This window comes from Bubalus kerabau, chromosome 14 (assembly GCF_029407905.1).
Source record: "Bubalus kerabau isolate K-KA32 ecotype Philippines breed swamp buffalo chromosome 14, PCC_UOA_SB_1v2, whole genome shotgun sequence".
Lineage (NCBI taxonomy): Eukaryota > Metazoa > Chordata > Mammalia > Artiodactyla > Bovidae > Bubalus > Bubalus kerabau.
In genome coordinates, this window is record NC_073637.1 from 67,354,381 (window position 1) to 67,374,551 (window position 20,171).

The 20,171-nt window shown below is 36.3% G+C and overlaps 1 protein-coding gene across 38 annotated transcripts in view; it reads right to left on the minus strand.

Annotated features, from left to right (window-relative positions):
- Positions 1–20,171, minus strand: part of VPS13B (vacuolar protein sorting 13 homolog B) — an 851,071-nt gene that overhangs the window by 641,768 nt on the left and 189,132 nt on the right. The window contains exons 18-19 of one of the 38 annotated variants that reach the window (XM_055546570.1): positions 13,948–14,041; positions 8,922–9,905 (exon numbers count right to left, since the gene is read on the minus strand). The exons of 35 other annotated variants lie outside the window; for them this stretch is intronic. In XM_055546570.1, coding sequence (XP_055402545.1) covers positions 13,995–14,041 — 47 coding nt within the window. In that variant the 3' untranslated portion in view covers positions 8,922–9,905; positions 13,948–13,994. Of the gene's footprint in view, positions 1–2,571; positions 2,628–7,670; positions 7,838–8,921; positions 9,906–13,947; positions 14,042–20,171 lie in introns of those variants that run through there. 2 more of the 38 variants (XM_055546571.1, XM_055546569.1) reach the window with 2 other exon arrangements.

The window sequence follows — 20,171 nt, forward strand, 5'->3', positions numbered from 1 at the left end:
TAAATGTAAAAGAATCCTCCAACTGACTACATGATGTATCAAAAGTCAAAAGTCAAGACATATTTGCACCATTACTACTAAATGTGGAAGCTGGTAAGCAAAAGTAAACTTTCAAATCGTAAGTCAAATTGTGTCATTCTTCTGCTTAAAACCCTCCAATGACCTCCCATTGCAATTAGAACAAAATCCAAAGTCCTTACTGTGGCTTGCAAGGCCTTCCAACTCTCTGACCTCATTTCCCTTCCTTCCCTGTCCCTCCCTGTCTCCCTCTCTTTTTCAGAACTTTGCAGCCAAAGTGGCCTTCTTTCCGTCTTCTGTGCCAAACTGTTACCCTTCAGTTCAGTGGCTCAGTCATGACCGACTCTTTGTGACCCCATGAATCGCAGCATGCCAGGCCTCCCTGTCCATCACCAACTCCCGGAGTTCACTCAAACTCACGTCCATTGAGTCAGTGATGGCATCCAGCCATCTCATCCTGTGTCGTCCCCTTCTCCTCCTGCCCCCAATCCCTCCCAGCATCAGTCTTTTCCAATGAGTCAACTCTTCGCATGAGGTGGCCAAAGTACTGGAGTTTCAGCTTCAGCATCATTCCCTCCAAAGAAATCCCAGGGTTGATCTCCTTCAGAATGGACTGGTTGGATCTCCTTGCAGTCCAGGGACTCTCAAGAGTCTTCTCCAACACCACAGTTCAAAAGCATCAATTCTTCAGCGCTCAGCCTTCTTCATAGTCCAACTCTCACACCCATACATGACCACTGGAGAGGGGCTTTATAATCAATGTTCCTTTTGTTTGGAATATTGCTCTTCCAGATCTTTTCCCTACATGACAAAAGTGACATAACTGCTTTGCTGACCAGAGCCATGTCTAGCACTACTCCTAGCACATGTGTCCAGTGGTAGTTGGGGCTTCCCTCACAGCTCAGTTGGTAAAGAACCTGCCTGCAATGCACGAGACCTAGGTTTGATTCTTGGGTTGGGAAGATCCCCTGGAGAAGGAACTGGCAACCCACTCCAGTATTCTTGCCTAGAGAATCCCCATGGACAGAGGAGGCTGGCAGGGTACGGTCCATGTGGTCGCAAGAGTCGGACACGACTTAGCGACTAAACCACCACCGCCACCAGTGATAGTTACTGAATGAATGAATGATTAATACCATTCCAAGACCCAAACCATCTTTGTGGCAGACACCTTAGGTTACCCTCCAACAAAAGACACACTGCCCAGCTGTACGAAGTGTGGTTAGCCAACAGCCTCCAGATGGGCTTCTTTAGAGTCTGTTTCAGCTCTCCAATGAAGGACGCACAATCTTCCCTGGGTATCAATGGAACATTGGTTCCAAAACCCGCACTCTCTCAACCCCAACAGATATCAAAATCCGCAGATGTTCAAATCCCTTACAATCAACCCTCCCTGTCAATGGGTTCCACATTGGCAGACTCAACCATCACATAGATCAAGTAGCACTTTGCACCCAGTGCAGCAGGACTCCTCCAACTTTGTTCCAGAGGTTCCTGACTGGATTGGTAGAGACTTGGTCAAGTCAGCTTCACAACATGAAGACTGGTTTGACCACTCCTGCTCCCATTCTTTTCTTTTCACAGGTGTTACTCTCTAGTAAACAATTTGCAGTCCTAACTCCATCTCAATGTCTGCTTCCTGGAGAATCCAACAAGCACAGTTTCCATTTCAAAAAATTATTCTTTCTACCTACAAATTAAAATGTTCATTTTTAACGGTGCACAAACATTCATTTAATATCAAGCATCTGATGAAATAACTACCCACCACCCTCATTCCGCACTAATGTTCACACTCATAGCCACATGCCATTTAGCAGATTCTTACCTTACATATGTCTTAGTTAAATGCCACCTCCTCTATGAAGACTTCAAAACCAATTAACTGATCTTTTTTTGTGTCTCTCTTTTCAACATACAGCAGTACCTACTATACTGTATTATAACTATCTGCTTATTTATGTATGTTTCTCTATTAAGGATGAAACTCTTTTAATCTGTGCCTGCCTCATCTTAATAACCCTAGTGCCATATAATGCACCTGGTTCAAGTAGTGTTCTATAAATTTCTTGATGAAGACAGGAAATGAACTAAATGAACTAAAATAAGAGTAATTTTAAAAGATAAACCTTTAAAACCATATGACTTTTACTTAAATTTAATCTATAAGCTTAACTGTGGTCAGCATACTGAAGCCCCAAACATCCATACATTCTAAAAATAACTTTATTATTCTTAGTGACTAAACTTCATTGTGTTTTCAACAGTCAGTTACTGTTACATATTGAACCGTATTATGCAGTTTAGAGGTCTATTCATTCTGCGCTTTTTAGGACACTTCCTTACAAATAACATACTAGTTACCAAGGAAAAATGAAGCACTGATTTTTTTTATAACTCATTTAATTACTTTTCAACTTCATATAACCTATCAGTTCTCAATTACACTCTCCCAAGAAGGAAATGGCAACCCACTCCAGCGTTCTTGCCTGAAGAATCCCAGGGACGGCGGAGCCTGGTGGACTGCCGTCTATGGGGTCACACAGAGTCAGACACGACTGAAGTGACTTAGCAGCAGCAGCAGCAAGACAAAATTAGGCCAAACATCCCTAGCATATAAACATAAAAAAATACTAAACCAACGAAACACACAAATATACACAAAAGAACAAAGTGTCTAATAGAAAAGCACTTTATAAATGAGAAAATTTTCATTTTGAGAGGTGTTTAACACCAATGGTTAAGTCACACTAATTTTCTTTTTAAAGTCAGTGAGCTAAAATGAGCAAGCAGCATAACTAATCTACCCAGTAATCATAAAATAGGTGAACAATTTAAAAATGCTAGTATTTTAAAGGAAGGCTAAGCCTCCCATAGGAAATAAAAGTGGAAATGAGTCCAAGGGAGAAAATGGCTTGGTTCCACACCCTTAAAACTGCCTACAGCAATGCATCAAAAAAATAAAATAAAATAAGCCCCCAGAGTCTGGGTCAGCAGCATAGTGTTACAACTTAAGCATTGGGTCATCAGTGGCAATGGTAGGCTGATTACGGGCTGAGGTAATATATTTACTTACTATAGTAAGGAACTGTGTAACAGTACCGCCAACAGTACAAAGAGTTCTTGTGTGGATAACATGTACAAAGAAATACTATAACCATCTGCTTACATTTTAATATCTAAATATGTAACATACCAGAACAATACTTTAAATAAAGAAATAAACACAGATAAACTATATTATAAATACTATTAGTTCAACTTGTTATAGAAAAAATTCATTCAGCAATCTAATAATTATATTTTCTGACAAAAAAAATTACTTTATTTTTATTACTCATTAAAATCTGATCCTAACTGAAACAACATTCCTCTAACATAATGGATAAAAATTAAAATACCATGTTAATAAAAAAAAAAAAGGCAGTTTTACAAGTAATGAAGCCATCCTCAAACACAAATAACAAAAAAATTGTTAAACTTTTATGGCATTAATAGTTTAACATTGATTTGTCTTCCTATTTAACAGGCAGTTCCAATTAGTGGAATAAATGTACATGAATTATATCATTTGAATTACTGTTCAAAGCTCTTAGGAAATCTATTTTGCACCTAATCAAGAAAAGAATTGGGGTTTCCCAGGTGGCACTAGTGGTAAAGAAACCACCTGCCAATCAGGAGATGCAAGAGATTCAGGTTCAATCCTTGGGTCAGGAAGATTCCCTGGAGGAGGAAATGGCAACCCTCTCCAGTATTCTTGCCTGGGAAATCCCATGGACAGAGGTGTTTGGTGGGCTACAGTCCATGCGCATGCAAAAGAGTCAGACATGACTGAGCACACACTATTGATCAAGGAAAGAATTAGGGTGAAGATGAATCTTACTATATTTATGTTCCCAGTGACTGGCACAAAGAGTGACACACAATGGTGCCCACAAATGTTTACAAAATGCAAAAATTAATAAATATACTAAAGTCATTTATTTTTGGTAAGGATTAAAAAAAAAGTCTTTAAACCAAGAAAATATTACCAGTACCAATATTCTTGATTTTAAAAATCACTATACCCATTCTGTAATACATATTTTGGACAAGATTGATATTAAAAATCATTACCCAAAGGATGATGTCCAAGAGTCACAAAGTGTCCTAACCTTTAATTCAATATTTCTTGGAATATTTTGCAGGAAAATAACTTTTAAAAATATTAATATGTGTAAAGATGCAAAACGCTTTATCTAATAAATTAATCACTTAAATTTCAAGTGTTAGTGTGGTTTTTTTTTTTTTGGTTTTTAGTCACTAAGTCGTGTCCAACTCTTGTGACCCCATGGACTGTGGCCCATCAGGCTCCTCTGTCCACGGGATTCTCCAGCAAGAATATTGGAGTGTTCAAGTGTTAATGAATTCCCAAAACATTAACTCAATGGAATAAAATTCAATAATTAAATTAAAAAAAAATTTTTGAGGCATATACTATATATCTGGCATCATGTTAGCTTACTTGGGGAATATAAAAGAAGTATACATAACTCAAACTGAAGGCTATGAAGCTTCAGTTAAGTCTGAAATGAAAAGCAGTGGTTAAGCAGATAAGAGGAAGAAATAGGTAGGAGGGTAAAAAAGTTGTTACACCAAAGAGGTATGGGAAACGTGTATTTGGGCACCTCGTAGTTCAAAATGGCTAAAGGAAGAGACTTGAAGAAAGATTTCAGAGATGAGTCTGAAAAATCATGAAATGATCTTGGACTGACATGCAAACGAGTTCCAATTTTATCATGAAAACAGATGGAAAACCCACTGAAGGACATAGTCAGAATTCTAATTTATAAAGATCACTGAGACTGCAATAGAAAGAACTGGAAAAGAGTAAGAGAAGGTAGAGTTCTCAGCTAAAGAATTAAATAAAGCACTCGTCAGTGGATGGGTAGTAACTGAAGTTATATAGGAAAAGATTACTCCAAGCACTTCCTCAAGGTCAAGGTGAAAGACAACAGAGAAAAACCTACAAATCAAAAAGTGTTCTGTGTGTCAAATATGTAAAAAGAAGATATAAACTGCAAAACATACACTGGATTCAGCATCAAAGCTGAGTGGAATGGCAACATATGTATCATTCTCAGCTACTTCTCTGTGAAAGGAAGAGGAAGATAAAATGAGAAGTTGAGAGGGTTCACAATCTAAGGAAATTTTCTTTCTATGCTTTCACAATGGAAAAAACAAAAGTAAGTGAACACCAAAAAGAAAAAATTTAATATAATGTTATAAAAGAAAAGCATAACATAAAATGGTATATACATAATAAACAGAACCATGTAAAACTTTATATACAGGGACGTGGGTTTGAAGGGAAAATGGAAAATTAAAAAGTCATGTTTTACTTGTGGTATTTTTCTTTTTATGATTTCCTTTAATGTTGTCCTATGCTGTAACAATTTTAAAATGAGCAAAAAAGAGAATAACACTCTATACATCTCCTCACCAAATCCCATGATAATGTTAAAATAATTAACGAGGGATGGATAATTTTATGATTAATCACTTAATGAAAAATATATCCATGATTCAATCCTAGTTTTCTAATAATCATCTAATTCTAAAATGTGCATTCCTAAAAGTGATCTGGTTGTTTCAAAACATCCCAGTTCTATAAGACTTCTATGTCTCACTAAACTTGGAAAATATGAGGCAAATGACATATTAACTTAAACAATCATAAAAATGCTTAGAAAGTAAAAGCCTCATTTAATGAAAAAAACTTCAAAATGTTTCCATATGTTTTTATGAAGTATTCTTTCTCTCACTAAATGAACACATTCAAGATTTCGTTTCTGGCTTTGTTTCAGAAAAAACCCATCTGCATAGTACGGCACTTACAAGTACATCTCAGTCATGCAATAGTTATGTCACAGCTCATATATCAAATAAAAATCACATTCAAGCCCACACAACCTCACAGACCCAAAGTCTTCCTTTCTATTACAAGTATTCCTGAGAGAGCTTTCACTGCACCTCGCTGCTGATGTCACATGACTTTTGTTAGGAAGTTAAATCCTAAAACTAAAATATCAAACAGTTTGGAATACAGTTGTGAATGACCTTAAAAAAAAAACCATTTTCCCCACTTATAAAGTATGAATATTTCCTTTTCACAGAAACAGGTGCAGAAGTGGTGAAAAAAACTATACCTCACCTCACTGTGATCCTTTTAACAGAGCATTATTTCATTCTATTAAAGGAATGATAAAGTGATAATGCTTCATTTAATACTTAGAATAACCTTGATAGATACTTTGAAAGCATCTCTATTTGAACCCATATATGTATATATGGAAATATATTCATTATAAATTAGAAATATTTTACTATCTGGAGTTTTCATACTTTACTATCATGGAATTTCATGTATCTGTATACTAACAATATCACTGCTACCCTATCCATGTGTCACTTATAATACTAGATACTTAATAAAGTACAGAAGCAGTACTGCACAGTGGCTAAAAGCTTGAAAACTGTCAGAACACATGGACTAATACTCAAGCTTGGCCACTCATGTGATCTATAACCACGGGCAAGACAATCTCTCTGAGCTTCAGTGTCTCATCTGCACAATGGGAATAATAACAGTACCTTCCTCTCAAAGTTGTTTTGAGAATTAAATTATTCAATAGATGACAAGCTCTTAGAAGAGCCTGGCACACAATAAACACAAAATAAGTAACTAACTAATACTGTTGTTAATATCTTCTTTTAAATTTACCCACAGTTTTTTACGTGTACCACATGTAAAATTAGATAGTGGAAATTTGCTGTATGAAGCCGGGAGCTCAAACCCAGTGCTCTGTGACAACCTACTAGAGGGGTGGGAGGTAGGGGGAGGTTCAAGAGGGACGGGACATACACATACCTATGGCTGATTCATGTTGACACATGGCAGAAACCAACACAATATTGGTAAGCAATTATCCTCCAATTAAAAATGAATATTTAAATTAAAAAGACTTAAAAAAAAAAAAGCTTCCAACATACTACTGAAAACCATCTCCAATACCAACAGTAATATTGAACTAATAATGGCCATCTTTTGCAATACACATTAAAAACTGTGCCTTTAGGGGCAAAATCCATTCAAAGGAAATGGAGATATTTAAATAACTGACATACTATGACCACACTGATAACTCCTGTAAGCGAGATACACAATGATTTCTGTAGAAAGGATCAGAAAACAAGTAAACAATGCAATGCCATTTCATGAAGTCTTGTCATCCTGTTTCCTTCCAGCTTTAGAGATTTAAAACCCCACCGGTTCTTCCTTCCATAAAAGTAAATTCCTCCAAGTTTTTTTTCTTATTTATTTCATTTATAGAATTAGGAAACCCTGAAACTTTCAGAAAACAACCCAAGACATATTTTATTATTACTATCAAATAATTAATAACAGTAGCTACCAATTATTACACCAGACACATTGATGAATGCAATTTATCACAACAAAACCATGAAAATGTACTATTTTCCATAGTTTACAATGAAAAACTAAAACTTTAAGTATCAAAGCAACATGTCTAAGATTCCACAACTAGTAAACGGAACTAGGTAAGAAGGAGCTGGGTGAGAGTAGAATTTAAACTGCAGGTCCTGACCATGCTGTACTGAACTAGCAGAGAGCCAAGAATCTAACTACACCAATGTTTCATTGATCAAAACATTTCTGATACTCCTTATGTACAACTACATTTATGGCCTTCAAGTCATCCTTCTGACTTGTCCCAATGATTACAAATCTTTTTCATTTGAGGCATGAATCTGAATACTGAAAGAAAGAAAGAAATACAGGTCAGCGTGAAGAACAGTGAGTAAGGTTGACACTGGATCTCAACAAATCTTTATTTTCTAACACAAGGCATGGTACTAGATATGTATTCAAGATGACATTTTGTTTCTCTGACACTGTCTTGAAAAGAAAAGGAAGTGTGTATTTAAAACTAAGGTATTAATTCCCTCAAACGTCTGCTAAACTGGCTACTAAAACAATTTCAGAGAGGTTTTCAAGATCTGTGAACCTAGCAGTACCTATGGATTGGAAAGTACACCAAAAGAATCATTTAGAAAAGCAAGTCATTTGGATATATAAGTTTTGTTTTCACTGTAACAGAATAAGTTTTAAAGATTTATTCTTTACAGAATAGTCATTAATAGTCTGTGATTTTTAAAAAAAAAACCTGTAACATTATTATTCTTTTGTTAGACTTTTTTCATTTTTCTTCCTCTTCAAAATAGTTCATTTAAAACTGTTCAGTATTTTTAAAAAATATTTTCTAATGTATAGTGAGCAATACTCAAAATTCTGATCACTAAAGAATAAAATTAAGAAGTTTCTCAATTCTTCCTCATGAATTCTTTTTATTTGGAATCAATCCAAAATCATGTTAGCTCTTTCACCATTGTACTAATTCATGTTCAAGCTACGGCTTCATACTCCCTTGCTACTGCCAAGTCACTTCAGTCGTGTCCGACTCTGTGTGACCCCATAGACGACAGCCCACCAGGCTCCCCCGTCCCTGGGATTCTCCAGACAAGAATACTGGAGTGGGTTGCCATTTCCTTCTCCAATGCATGAAAGTGAAAAGTGAAAGTGAAGTTGCTCAGTCGTGCCCAACTCCAGCGACCCCATGGACTGCAGCCCGCCAGGCTCCTGCATCCATGGGATTTTCCAGGCAAGAGTACTGGAGTGGGGTGCCATTGCCTTCTCCTCATACTCCCTTAGGCAACCATTATAGCCCATAACTTCTCTTGCTTGTTTCAGTCAAATCTTTGCTATCTAATGTTATAACATTTTTTGTTTTTTTTAATTTTTTATTTTAACAAGCTTTACATTTTAGAACAGTTTTAGATTTATAGAAAAACTGCAAAGACAGTACAAAGAGTTCTCACATTTAACATCTTACATTATTATGAAACATTTGTCAAAATTAGTATTAATTTTATTACTTTTAATCCAAAGCACATTTTAACCATTTATATTTCTTCCCAGTCTTAGAGATTCACTTTATATGAATAATTCTGATCAATTTATAAATAATATCTATTTAATGTGAATATATTTTTCATTCCTTCTTCCACAACATCAATATAAGTAGAAATAGGTCTAGGTGAAATTCCAATTAATATATCTCTGATAAAGATGCCAAGCCATCAGTGGTTATATTCTGCATTAGACAACAATAGGTATTTGTTAGGATTCATATTGGTCAGAAACAGAAATCCAACTTAAACTAGCTTAACCCAAAGGCTGAGATTAATCAGTTTATAGGACATAGAGAAGAGCTAAAACTCAGTGGTGATAAGAAAAGACAAGTCCCCAGAAACAACTGGTACCACGGTCACAAATGACCCCAGAAGTCTGTCTCCTGGATCTCTTTAGATCACTTTACCTTTCTGCAGTGATGTTTCAGCACCAAGGCAGTTAACAAAAACAATAACTCCCAATTCCTACATTTTATGTCTTCTACTACTAGAAAGAACTAATCTCATTTTCTCTGGTTTCAAGTTCAAACTCCCAGAAAAAAAGATTCTGACTGGTGTGACTTGGAAACTCATGGACTTTGAAAAAGTAGGAACCCTAAATGACTCAGTAAAGTGGCCAATCCCTACATCAAAAGAGAAAATCAAAAGCATTTTTAAATGATATAAATGAGTTTATTTACAAAACAGAAACAGACTCACAGATTTCAAAAACAAACTTACAGTTACCAAAGAGAAAACACAGGGGAGGGAATAAAATAAGAGATTAATAAACACACACTACTATATAAAAAATAGATAACCAACAAGGACCTACTGTACAGCACAGGAAACTCTACACAATATTCTGTAACAACCTATATAGGAAACAAATTAAAGAAAAATTAACGTATGCAATGCATAACTGAATCACTTTGCTGTGCACCTGAAACTAACATAACATTGTAAATCAAATATACTCCTATAAAATTTAAAAAGAAAAAAAAAAAGCATACCTGGTTTGGCCCTCCCAGCAATTTCGATTTACATGAAAAAGTGGCAATTACTGCTAGAATCGGACATAACTGAGTGACTGAGCAACTGAACTGAACTGAACTGAACTGAGGGAACCTTAACCTTCACTTCTGCAAATGAAGGAAAGCTGTAGGCTATAGTGGGGGGGGGGGGAGGTGCTCAGGGTAAAGAATCTGCCCGCAATGCGGGAGACCCAGGTTTCATTCCTCAGTAGGGAAGATCCCCTGGAGGAGGGCATGACAACCCACTCCAGTACTCTTGCCTGGAGAATTCCATGGACAGAGGAGCCTGGCAAGCTGTGGTCCGTGGGGTCGCAAAGAGTTGGACACGACTGAGCGACTAACACTAACACATTTGATACACAAGGGTTCCCCAAAATGCCTCAATCTGATTCACTGATGGTTCAATGAAACTGAAACCTAATGGTGTGCACTATGCTGCTGCTGCTGTTCAATCTTAGCTCCAGCAACGTGTAAACTAGCTCAGTAGCAGGATTCAACTACTGATCCCTGGGTTCTTGCCAATGGCCTATCTGTCTGCCTCTCAGAAAACTAGAGACTGGTGAATTAAAGACTAAAGGTTAGCGACCACAAATTATAGAAAAAAGAAACTATAGGAGGGAAACCCGTAAGAAAAAAAATCACAGATAATCAAATCATATGGGTTATTCAAACTGATGCCTGCAGCAGAGACTCTTTCACTGATGAGCTCAACTAGAATAAATGTGCACCATCCAGATTGCCACCACTGCTGCCTGAATCTATCATTATATCAGACACGGCAAAACATTCATAATCATGGATTTTTGGCATAAAGTAAAAGATTCTGTTCCTAATGTAGAGGTCACCATAATATGATCAACTCATGACCGCACAGTCAACCAGGTTATAATGTCGTGATGGAGGTCACACTGCACAAGGTGCTGCCATCCCATCCCTGTCGAGCCTACTCCTGGCAAATGCACTACATCAGACTTTTTAACCCTAATTCTCAGTGTGATCAGCTAACACCAGCCATACCAACGTGGCCATCAAAACTAAGCTGTTCTATGTTCAAGACCATTTACCAGCTAACAATGGTGGGACTTCTATTATAAAGGGCACACAACAGGTCAAAAGTTGGAATATTTGATGAACATTCCATGTCCCTACCTAATCCCCAGGCATCTAATATTGTTGAGCACTGGAATGGCCTCCTGATAACTCAACTAAGAAAGATTTCTGACTCCACCTCTTTCACCTTCTTTAGGTCCACAAAATTCAGTCAAGTAATATGGTCAACAAATGCAGCTGTTCAAAACACAAAGTTCATCTCCTCTTGAACACCTCCAGGGTAATAATCTGGAAAAAAGTAGTGAGGACTATAAAGACAACAGAGCTCAGCAAACCCTCCATGTAAAGGGCTAGAAGTAATTATTTAGACTTTGTGAACCACATATGATCTCTGTCACATTAGTCTTTATTTTTACCTCCAATCTTTTAAAAAACTGTAAAACCACCATGGTCAGTTTATAGGCCTTCTTTTATTGAAGGCCATAAGCCAGATCTGATTCAGGGGCTTTTGTTTACCAACCTCTGGTATATACATTTGAAACTTCAGGATTCTACTCTGAACATTCCTAGGTAGGATGTACCTTACTTTCCTCTGACAGCAGTCCCAAGCAAGCCTAACTTGTGTACCATCCAAGTAGCAGCCCAGCCAAAGGAAATCTAGGGTTCAAATTTAACTATGGCCCAGCGACCTGGATTCTTTTATTTAATGATATGTTTATTAGGCAAAAAACATTTTATGAAAAGGACCAGACAGTATTTTAACTTCTGTGACTCACAGTCTTTCTATTACAATTACTCAGATCCAGCACTTGAGTGCTAAAGCAGCCACAGACAATAAGAAAACAAATGGGTACAACCAGATTTGCCCCAAAGCAAGTCAAGCTGCTGGTGGTTTTCTCTTTCTATATGACAGAAGGAAAGGGAAGCGTAATAACTCTTCCAGCTCTATTTCTATCCTGGAAGGACTTGCATAGAAAAAGGAGTCAACTCATATGCCTTTTACAACAGTAAGGTTATAAGGTTCATATTTATACTGTTTTGTACTCTGCGATTCAACACTATAGGACACGAAAACAACCATATATACCATATCTGAACAGTCTGAACTAAAAATGATACCTTAATTCGATTCAAATAAAAAATATTAAATGCTTGGTATGTAGTAAATCACATACCCAGAGACTGGAAATTATATTACCTCATTTAATCATCCATATCACCTTCTGAGGTACTATCATTACTACACATGGAAATTAAAATTCAAACATACTATATCCCTAAACATGTTAGGTAATGTCTTTATGTTCCAATTTCCTCATCTGGAAAAAAACAGAAAAACTATTTATCTAAGAAAAGTGCTTCTAAGTAATATATGGGTTAATGCATACAAAGCACTTAGAAAGGTACACACAATATCCCCTTATACATGAACAATTACCATTACTATTATAATTTATTATTCGAAGGGGTATACAAAGACTACATTTTAATAAATCTGCCAACTGATCTCTTATACTTGTTCTGACCATTTACTCAACATTTTTTGAAGTAAATAGCAAATTTTGTGTCACTTTTGCCCACAGACTAGTTATAACACAATATAAAAGAAGCACTTATATGCTATTTTTCAGTTGGTTACTTTTCCTCAAACAATATATAATTTAAAATTTGTGTTTACTACATTAAAAAAGTAAAAGTAGGTGAAATTAATTTTAATAACATTTCAAAATATCTAAGTTATTATCATTTAATATATCTAATATATATCTAGATATGTCTGCTGCTGCTGCTGCTAAGTCGCTTCAGTCATATCCGACTCTGTGCGACCCCAGAGACGGCAGCCCACCAGGCTCCCCGTCCCTGGGATTCTCCAGGCAGGAATACTGGAGTGAGTTACCATTTCCTTCTCCAATGCATGATAAAGTGTAAAGTGAAAGTGAAGTCGCTCAGTCGTGTCCGACCCTCAGCGACCCCATGGACTGCAGCCTACCAGGCTCCTCCGTCCATGGGATTTTCCAGCCAAGAGTACTGGCTAAGACTATCTAAAATATATGATATTATCATTTAATATTTAATCAATGCAAAAAATTGTTATTTTTACATACTTTTATTTTACTATAAGTTGAACCCAATAAGTATTTTACACTTACAGCCATCTCAGTTCAGACTAGTCCCATGTGGGTAACAGCTATCATATTGGATATCACAATTCTGAGTTATTAAATACATAATTCTCAAAAACGTTAAACAAATTTAAATCTTTCTCCCTTCTCCTCTTCCTCCAGCACTCCTCTTTCCTTCTCCACCCAAATTTTAAACTCATCCATTCATTCATGTGATATGCTAAAGAATATATTCCTCTGGAAATGGAGAAAGACAAATAAACAATCTTAATACAACTGGAAAGTGATCTGAGAGCTCCCTTTAGGAGATTTGAAGGAGAAGGTAGAGAGATACAGATAGATGAAGTCTAAATTGAAACACCAAAGGTAAGTCAGGCTAAGAAAAAATGGGAAGTACATGACAGGCAAAGAAAACAAGGAAAAAGTCCTGAAACAAAAGAAGTTTAGAGCAGCGGTCCCCACCTTTTTGGCACCATGGCCCAAATTCATGGAAGACAATTTTTCCGTGGAAGTGGGGGTTGGGTTGGAGAGATGAAGGTTTCAGGATGATTCCCACAGGAGCTCTCAACCTAGATCCCTCGTATGTGCAGTTCATGCTTCTATGAGAATCTAATGCCACCACTGATCTGACAGGAGGCAGAGCTCAGGTGGTACAAGTGATGGGGAGCTGTAAATACAGACGAAGCTTCTCTGGTTCACCCACCACTTACCTCCTACTGTGCTGCCCAGTTCCTAACAGGCCACCAACCTATAGCAGTCAGCGGCCCAGGGGTTGGGGACAGTCCCCTGGTTTAGAGTACAGACCTGAAGAACAGAATGAAGATCAATGCAACTTAAACATAATAAACAAGGATAACTGTTGCAAATGATTTGCCCCATCAGGCATTCGAATTTTCCCTACAGGAAACATGAAAAAAAAAAAACAGAATAAAGTCATAAACAGTTGTCTACTTAAAACTCATTCCCCAACTTTGCTCAGGGTAGGAACATATCTAGCTAAAAATACTTAGTACTCACCTCCCTAACTAGAATAAAAAGCAGATGTTGCCAGGTAATATAAATACTGTTTTAAGAACTATGCATAAAACACTTAACAGTAGCAAGTTTAAGGCTGCTAACTTTAGCAAGGCCTACTTGGGAAGCTGTTCCTTGACTGACAGCATCTGGGAACCTTTATTACCTTTATTCTCTGTTATCAGTATGGTTTGCTCTACTGAAGACTTTTATACAAAAAAAAAAAAATTATATAAAACACCTGCTTTCCTTCTGGGAGTCAGGAATTTTGTAATGTGCTAGATAAGAGGTTGCTTGCATGAAAAGACCCAGTAAAAATCTGGGTCACTGAATCACTAACAGGCTTCCCTGAGAGAAACAGTGCACATGTTAGTGTATATTTTGTTGGTAGAGAAAAGCAGTTCAAGTGTACCTTCACAGTAGGTAGAGGGCTTAGAAGGAGGGTTGTGTATGAATTTCAATTCTATTTTAATCATTTTTCATAGTTAATTTAAATCACAGTATTCTCTTGCTAACATTTATCTTCCATAACTTATCAGTGATTATATTCTTTAAGTATCTTCTCTGGTGGCTCAGTCAGTGGAGTCTGCCTGCAATGTGGGAGACCCGGGTTCAATCCCTATGTTGGGAAGATCAACTGGAAAAGTAAATGGCAACCCACTCCAGTATTCTTACCTGGTGAATTCCATGGACAGAGAATTCCTAGTGGGCTACAGTCCATGGGGTCACAAAGAATCGGACATGACTGAGTAACTAACCCTTTCAATTTCATATTCTTTAAGTGGTTGACTTTTCTCATTCACTAGCAAAGAGAGATCTTGAACTCCTATCTACACTACACTACACATTATTCTATCCACACTACAACATTATATAGATAATTTGGGGGGCAGGGAGGAGGGGTGAGGGAAGAGAGATGACTTTAAAAATGGGTATAATTTATAGACTATTTACATTCTGAATGCTCACTCGAAAACACAAAGGAACACTTACATCTTTAGACATTCTCAATAGAAATCAGTAACCTCTGGAGATAAAGCAGAACAAACTGAAACATGGCATCTGGCCTCATGGACCCTATTTTCTATTTCAAAAATCTTCTGAACAAATGACATCTGAGCCAGGCTCTGAATGTTAAGTTAATATAAATAAGTGAAACCGAGGGAGAAGGACACTGCAGAAGGATGGAAAAGCTTGAGCAAAGCCCTAAGACAAAAAGAAGCATAGCTATTTTGAGAAACTGAAAGGTTAATATAGAGCCAAATTTGAGTTTTCGTACTATTAATAGGAAATCATTGAAGGTTGAGTGCTACAATCATATTTGAACTTTCCAAAGCTTACTCAGGCACATGGTAAGCCATGGACTGGAAGAGGAAAAAGAAATGATGGAAGTTGCCCTAAAGTAACAGAAGTAAAAATGGAGCAAAATAGATGTATTATAAATGTACCTAGAAAATAAATTTGACAATCCTTGGTGACTGATTTACTATGGGTATATGATTAAACAAGGTAAAAAGTATCAATTATTGTAATGGCATAATTCTACTTAGCATGAAACACTTTAACAAAACGGTGCTTAAAAATGAAAAAAGTGACATGGAAGCAACCTAGGTGTCCATCAGCAGACGAATGGATAAGAAAGCTGTGGTACATATACACAATGGAGTATTATTCACCCATTAAAAAGAATACATCTGAATCAGTTCTAATGAGGTGGATGAAACTGGAGCCTATTATACAGAGTGAAGTAAGCCAGAAGGAAAAACACCAATACAGTATACTAACGTATATATATGGAATTTAGAAAGATGGTAACAATAACCCTGTATGCGAGACAGCAAAAGAGACACAGATGTATAGAACAGTCTTTTGGACTCTGCAGGAGAGGGTGAGGGTGGGATGATTTGGGAGAATGGCATTGAAACATGTATAATATCACATGTGAAATGAATCACCAGTCCAGGTTCAATGCATGATACAGGATACTCGGGGCTGGTGCACTGGGATGACCCAGAGGGATGGTATGGCAAGGAAGGTGGGAGGGAGGTTCAGGATGGGGAACACGTGTACACCCATGGCAGATTCTTGTTGATGTATGGCAAAACCAATACAATATTGTAAAGTAACTAGCCTCCAATTAAAATAAATAAATTTATACTAAAAAAATAATAATACTAAAAAATTTAAAAATGAAAAAAGTTAGCAACAAAGATGATCTAAAGTATAGGACATCTTCTGCCTAATATGTGATTAAATGAATTTAAAAATTACATGGACGTCTCCTGAATAAATATACTAATTTTCTCACAAAATTTCTATAAAATAAAAAATACAAGGTTTTAAAAAGGCACCAAATAAAGAGTACAAGGTTATAAACCTATACCAGGACTTCCCTGGTGGTGCAGTGAATAGGAATCTGCCTGCCAATGCAGAGGACCTGGGTTTAATTCATGGTCAGGAAGATTCCACATGCCATGGAGAAGCTAAGCCCGTGCACCACAACTACTGAGCCTGAGTACTGCAAATACTGAAGCCCATGCACCTAGAGCTTGTGCTCCACAACGAGAGAAGCCACCACAATGAGAAGTTCATGCACCACAACAAAGAATAGCCCCCACCCACCATAACTAGAGAAGACCTATGTACAGCAACAAAAATCCAGCTCAGCCAAATAAGTAATAAAATAAAACTTAAAAGCAAACAAACCTATACCAATGGTCAGCAAATTGTTTCTGGTACAGGACCAGAGAGTAAAAATTTTCTAATTGTGAGCCATATGTCGCCGCTGCAATTACTCAACACTGCCACTGTAGGACATAAGACGCCAAAGACAATATTCAAAGGAACATGGTAGTTATCTTCCAATAAGTTTTTATTTACAAAAACAAGCAGGAAGCTAGAGCTGCCAACTCCCGATCTAGATAAAGAACACATAGAAAATGCAAAAGTCGAGCCAAATGGTCAGATCAGATACCTGGCCAATGAGAAGCAAAGCAGTAAACAGGCATATGCAATATGATCAGTAATTATCTTTTTTAAAAAAAAAGTAAAATTCGCAGTTTGCAGGTATATCCTTCATAAACAGTCTGGTAACATTTAGTGGAGAGTAACACATCCACAAGACTGAAGTTAAGGAAAAAGCCTCCAGAATCTATGGCAGTCTGGAAAGGGTAATTTATGACCTTAGTCTTTGATGAAACAAGGAACGGCCCAGCAGAACAGACATCTAGGAATGAAATGGCAGTTTAACATGGAAGCTTGGACAACTCAAGGAGAAGTTCAGGCAACAGAGCTAAGGCACATAGTCAGAGCAGGATTAACTGCACAGCTGAGCAGATGCTCCTGAGTCAACCTGGATGTGTATTTCTTAAATCACTCCCAGATTAACTTCAGAATCAAACCCAGATGTGAGGCACAGATGAAAAAGCAAGCAGAGATCAAGTGGATGTGGCTATACAGAAAAGTAAGGTGGTTGCAGAGTATCAAGCATGCTCTTAGAAAAATGAGGAATTACAAAATAGTTACTACTACTTAAGGGGAAAGATAAACAAAACTAGGTCAAGTCAGATAATGGAAAAAAAGCATTAGTTTTTTTACTGATAAGTTCTGCTTTCCAATTTACAAATAATATTAATCTAACAGCACATGAGATTTTCTAATGCTTTCTACTCATAATTAAATTTCAATAAAACAGAATAAAGCTGTATCTAGTTACTTACTAATAAAATTTTTTGTAAGAGGACTATTATTTACTTCTGACAATAAAATCTGGGGTAAATGTTATTATATTTGATACTTAAAACCAATGATTTATTAAATGTACATTACTTGAATATTTTCAACAAATTTATAATCCAGTTCTTAAAATTAAGTAATAACTGAAAGATAATTCATATGATCATCTAAATAATATGATCTATTGCAGCATATTAGAACCTCAGGACAAAAATAACAATAAAGAATAATGTGTGCAATCAAAGATCACATATTTCCCAGGTACATTGATACATCTTTGACGCAGTGTCCAAGTCGAGCAGTTACTAGGGTAATAATAAACAACTGTTTAACTGAGCTGATATATTAACCACAATGATACCACAAAAGAAAAAATAATTAATTCTTCCAAGTACTGGCAGAGGAAACAGTAACACTAATACTGAACATTAATATTAATGTTATATTTAAAATAGAAAAGAGATAATAAATCAGCCCTTCTTTTGGGGTGTGGTGGGGCATGAAGGCAAGGAATTTGAAGAGCAAGGTATGCAGGATTTGATTCAACCAGAGATGATGTATGAGGCTAGATAGAATGCTGGTCCGAAAGGGTTTTAAGTTTATCCTGAGAGCAATGGCAAGTCACTGATAATTATTAAGAAACGGACTGATGAGGTTACTCTTCCTTTCTTGATGCATTTTTCAGGAAGGGTGAGGCCAGCAGTACTTTGGTAGCCAGATAAGGCTACTAAACACATCCATGGAATGAAAGGATGGTTCAAAATATGCAAATCAATAAATGTGACACAATCACACTAATAAGAAAAAAATCATACAATCATCTTGATAGATACAGGAAAAGCATTTGGAAAAATTCAACTTCCATTCACGATAAATACACATAAAAAACTAGGTAGAGAAGGAACATACTCAACAAAATAAAGGCCATAAAAGCAAACAGCTAACATCATCCTCAGTGGTGAAAGGTTGGAAACTCGCCTAAGATCAGAAACAACAAAAGGGCACCCACTCTTACCAATCCGACTCAAGATAATACTGGAAGGCCCAACCAGAGCAAACAGGCAAGACACAAAAATCATATTTAGAAAGGAAGAACTAAAACCATCTCTATTTGCAGATTACATTATTGTATAGAGAGAAAATCCTAAAGACATCACTAAAAAACTATTACTCCCATGAACAAACTCACCAAAGTTGCAGGAAACAACTTTGACATACATAACAACATGTCATACAACATGACATACAAAAATCAGTGAATCAGTGGCATTTCCTATATAAGAATGACAAATTATGTGGAAAAAAAAAAACAAAGAAAATGGTTCCACTTACAAGAGCATCAAAAACAATGAAACCTTTACAAATAAATTTAATCAAGGAGGTGAAAGATCTTTAGAGTGAAAATTATAAGACGTTGATAATGAAAAAGACTGAAGACAACCCAAATAAATGAAAAGATAGTCCATGTTCATGGACCTAAAGAATTAATAGTGTTAAAATGTTTATGTTACCCAAAGCCAACTACAGATTCAACATAATTTCTAAAAAGATTCCAGTATCAGTTTTTTTTTCCCCAAACATAGGGGAAAAAAAAAAAAAAACCTAAAATTTACATGAAACGACAGAAACCTCAACAGTCAAAGCAACCTTGACAAAGAACAGCAAAGCTAGAAGCATCAACTTTCTGGTTTCAAACTATATTAAAAAGCAACAGGAATCAAAAAACTATGGAACAGGCATAAAAACAGTTGTATGGAACAATGGAACAGAATCAAGAAAGCAGAAATGAACACAAGCATACTAACATTTGATAAGGGAGTAAAGAACACTCAAAATGATGGTTGAGAAAACTGGATATTCACATGTTAAAAGAATAAAATTAGATTCCTATCTCACACGTTTTTGGATATAATACGAACACAAGCAACAGAAGCAAAAATAAATGAGTACATCAAAACTAACCACAAAAAAATAGACTTCTACACAGCAAAAGAAATTCACAAAAAGAAAAGGACATCTACAGAATGGGAAAAAATAATTCAAAATCATCTATCTGCTAAGAGACAAATATTCAATATATATTGAATAATATTCAATATAGAGAGTTCATATAAATCAACGGCAGAAAAAAAAATACAATTTAAAAATGGGTAAAGGGGCTGAATAGACATTTATCCAAAGAAAA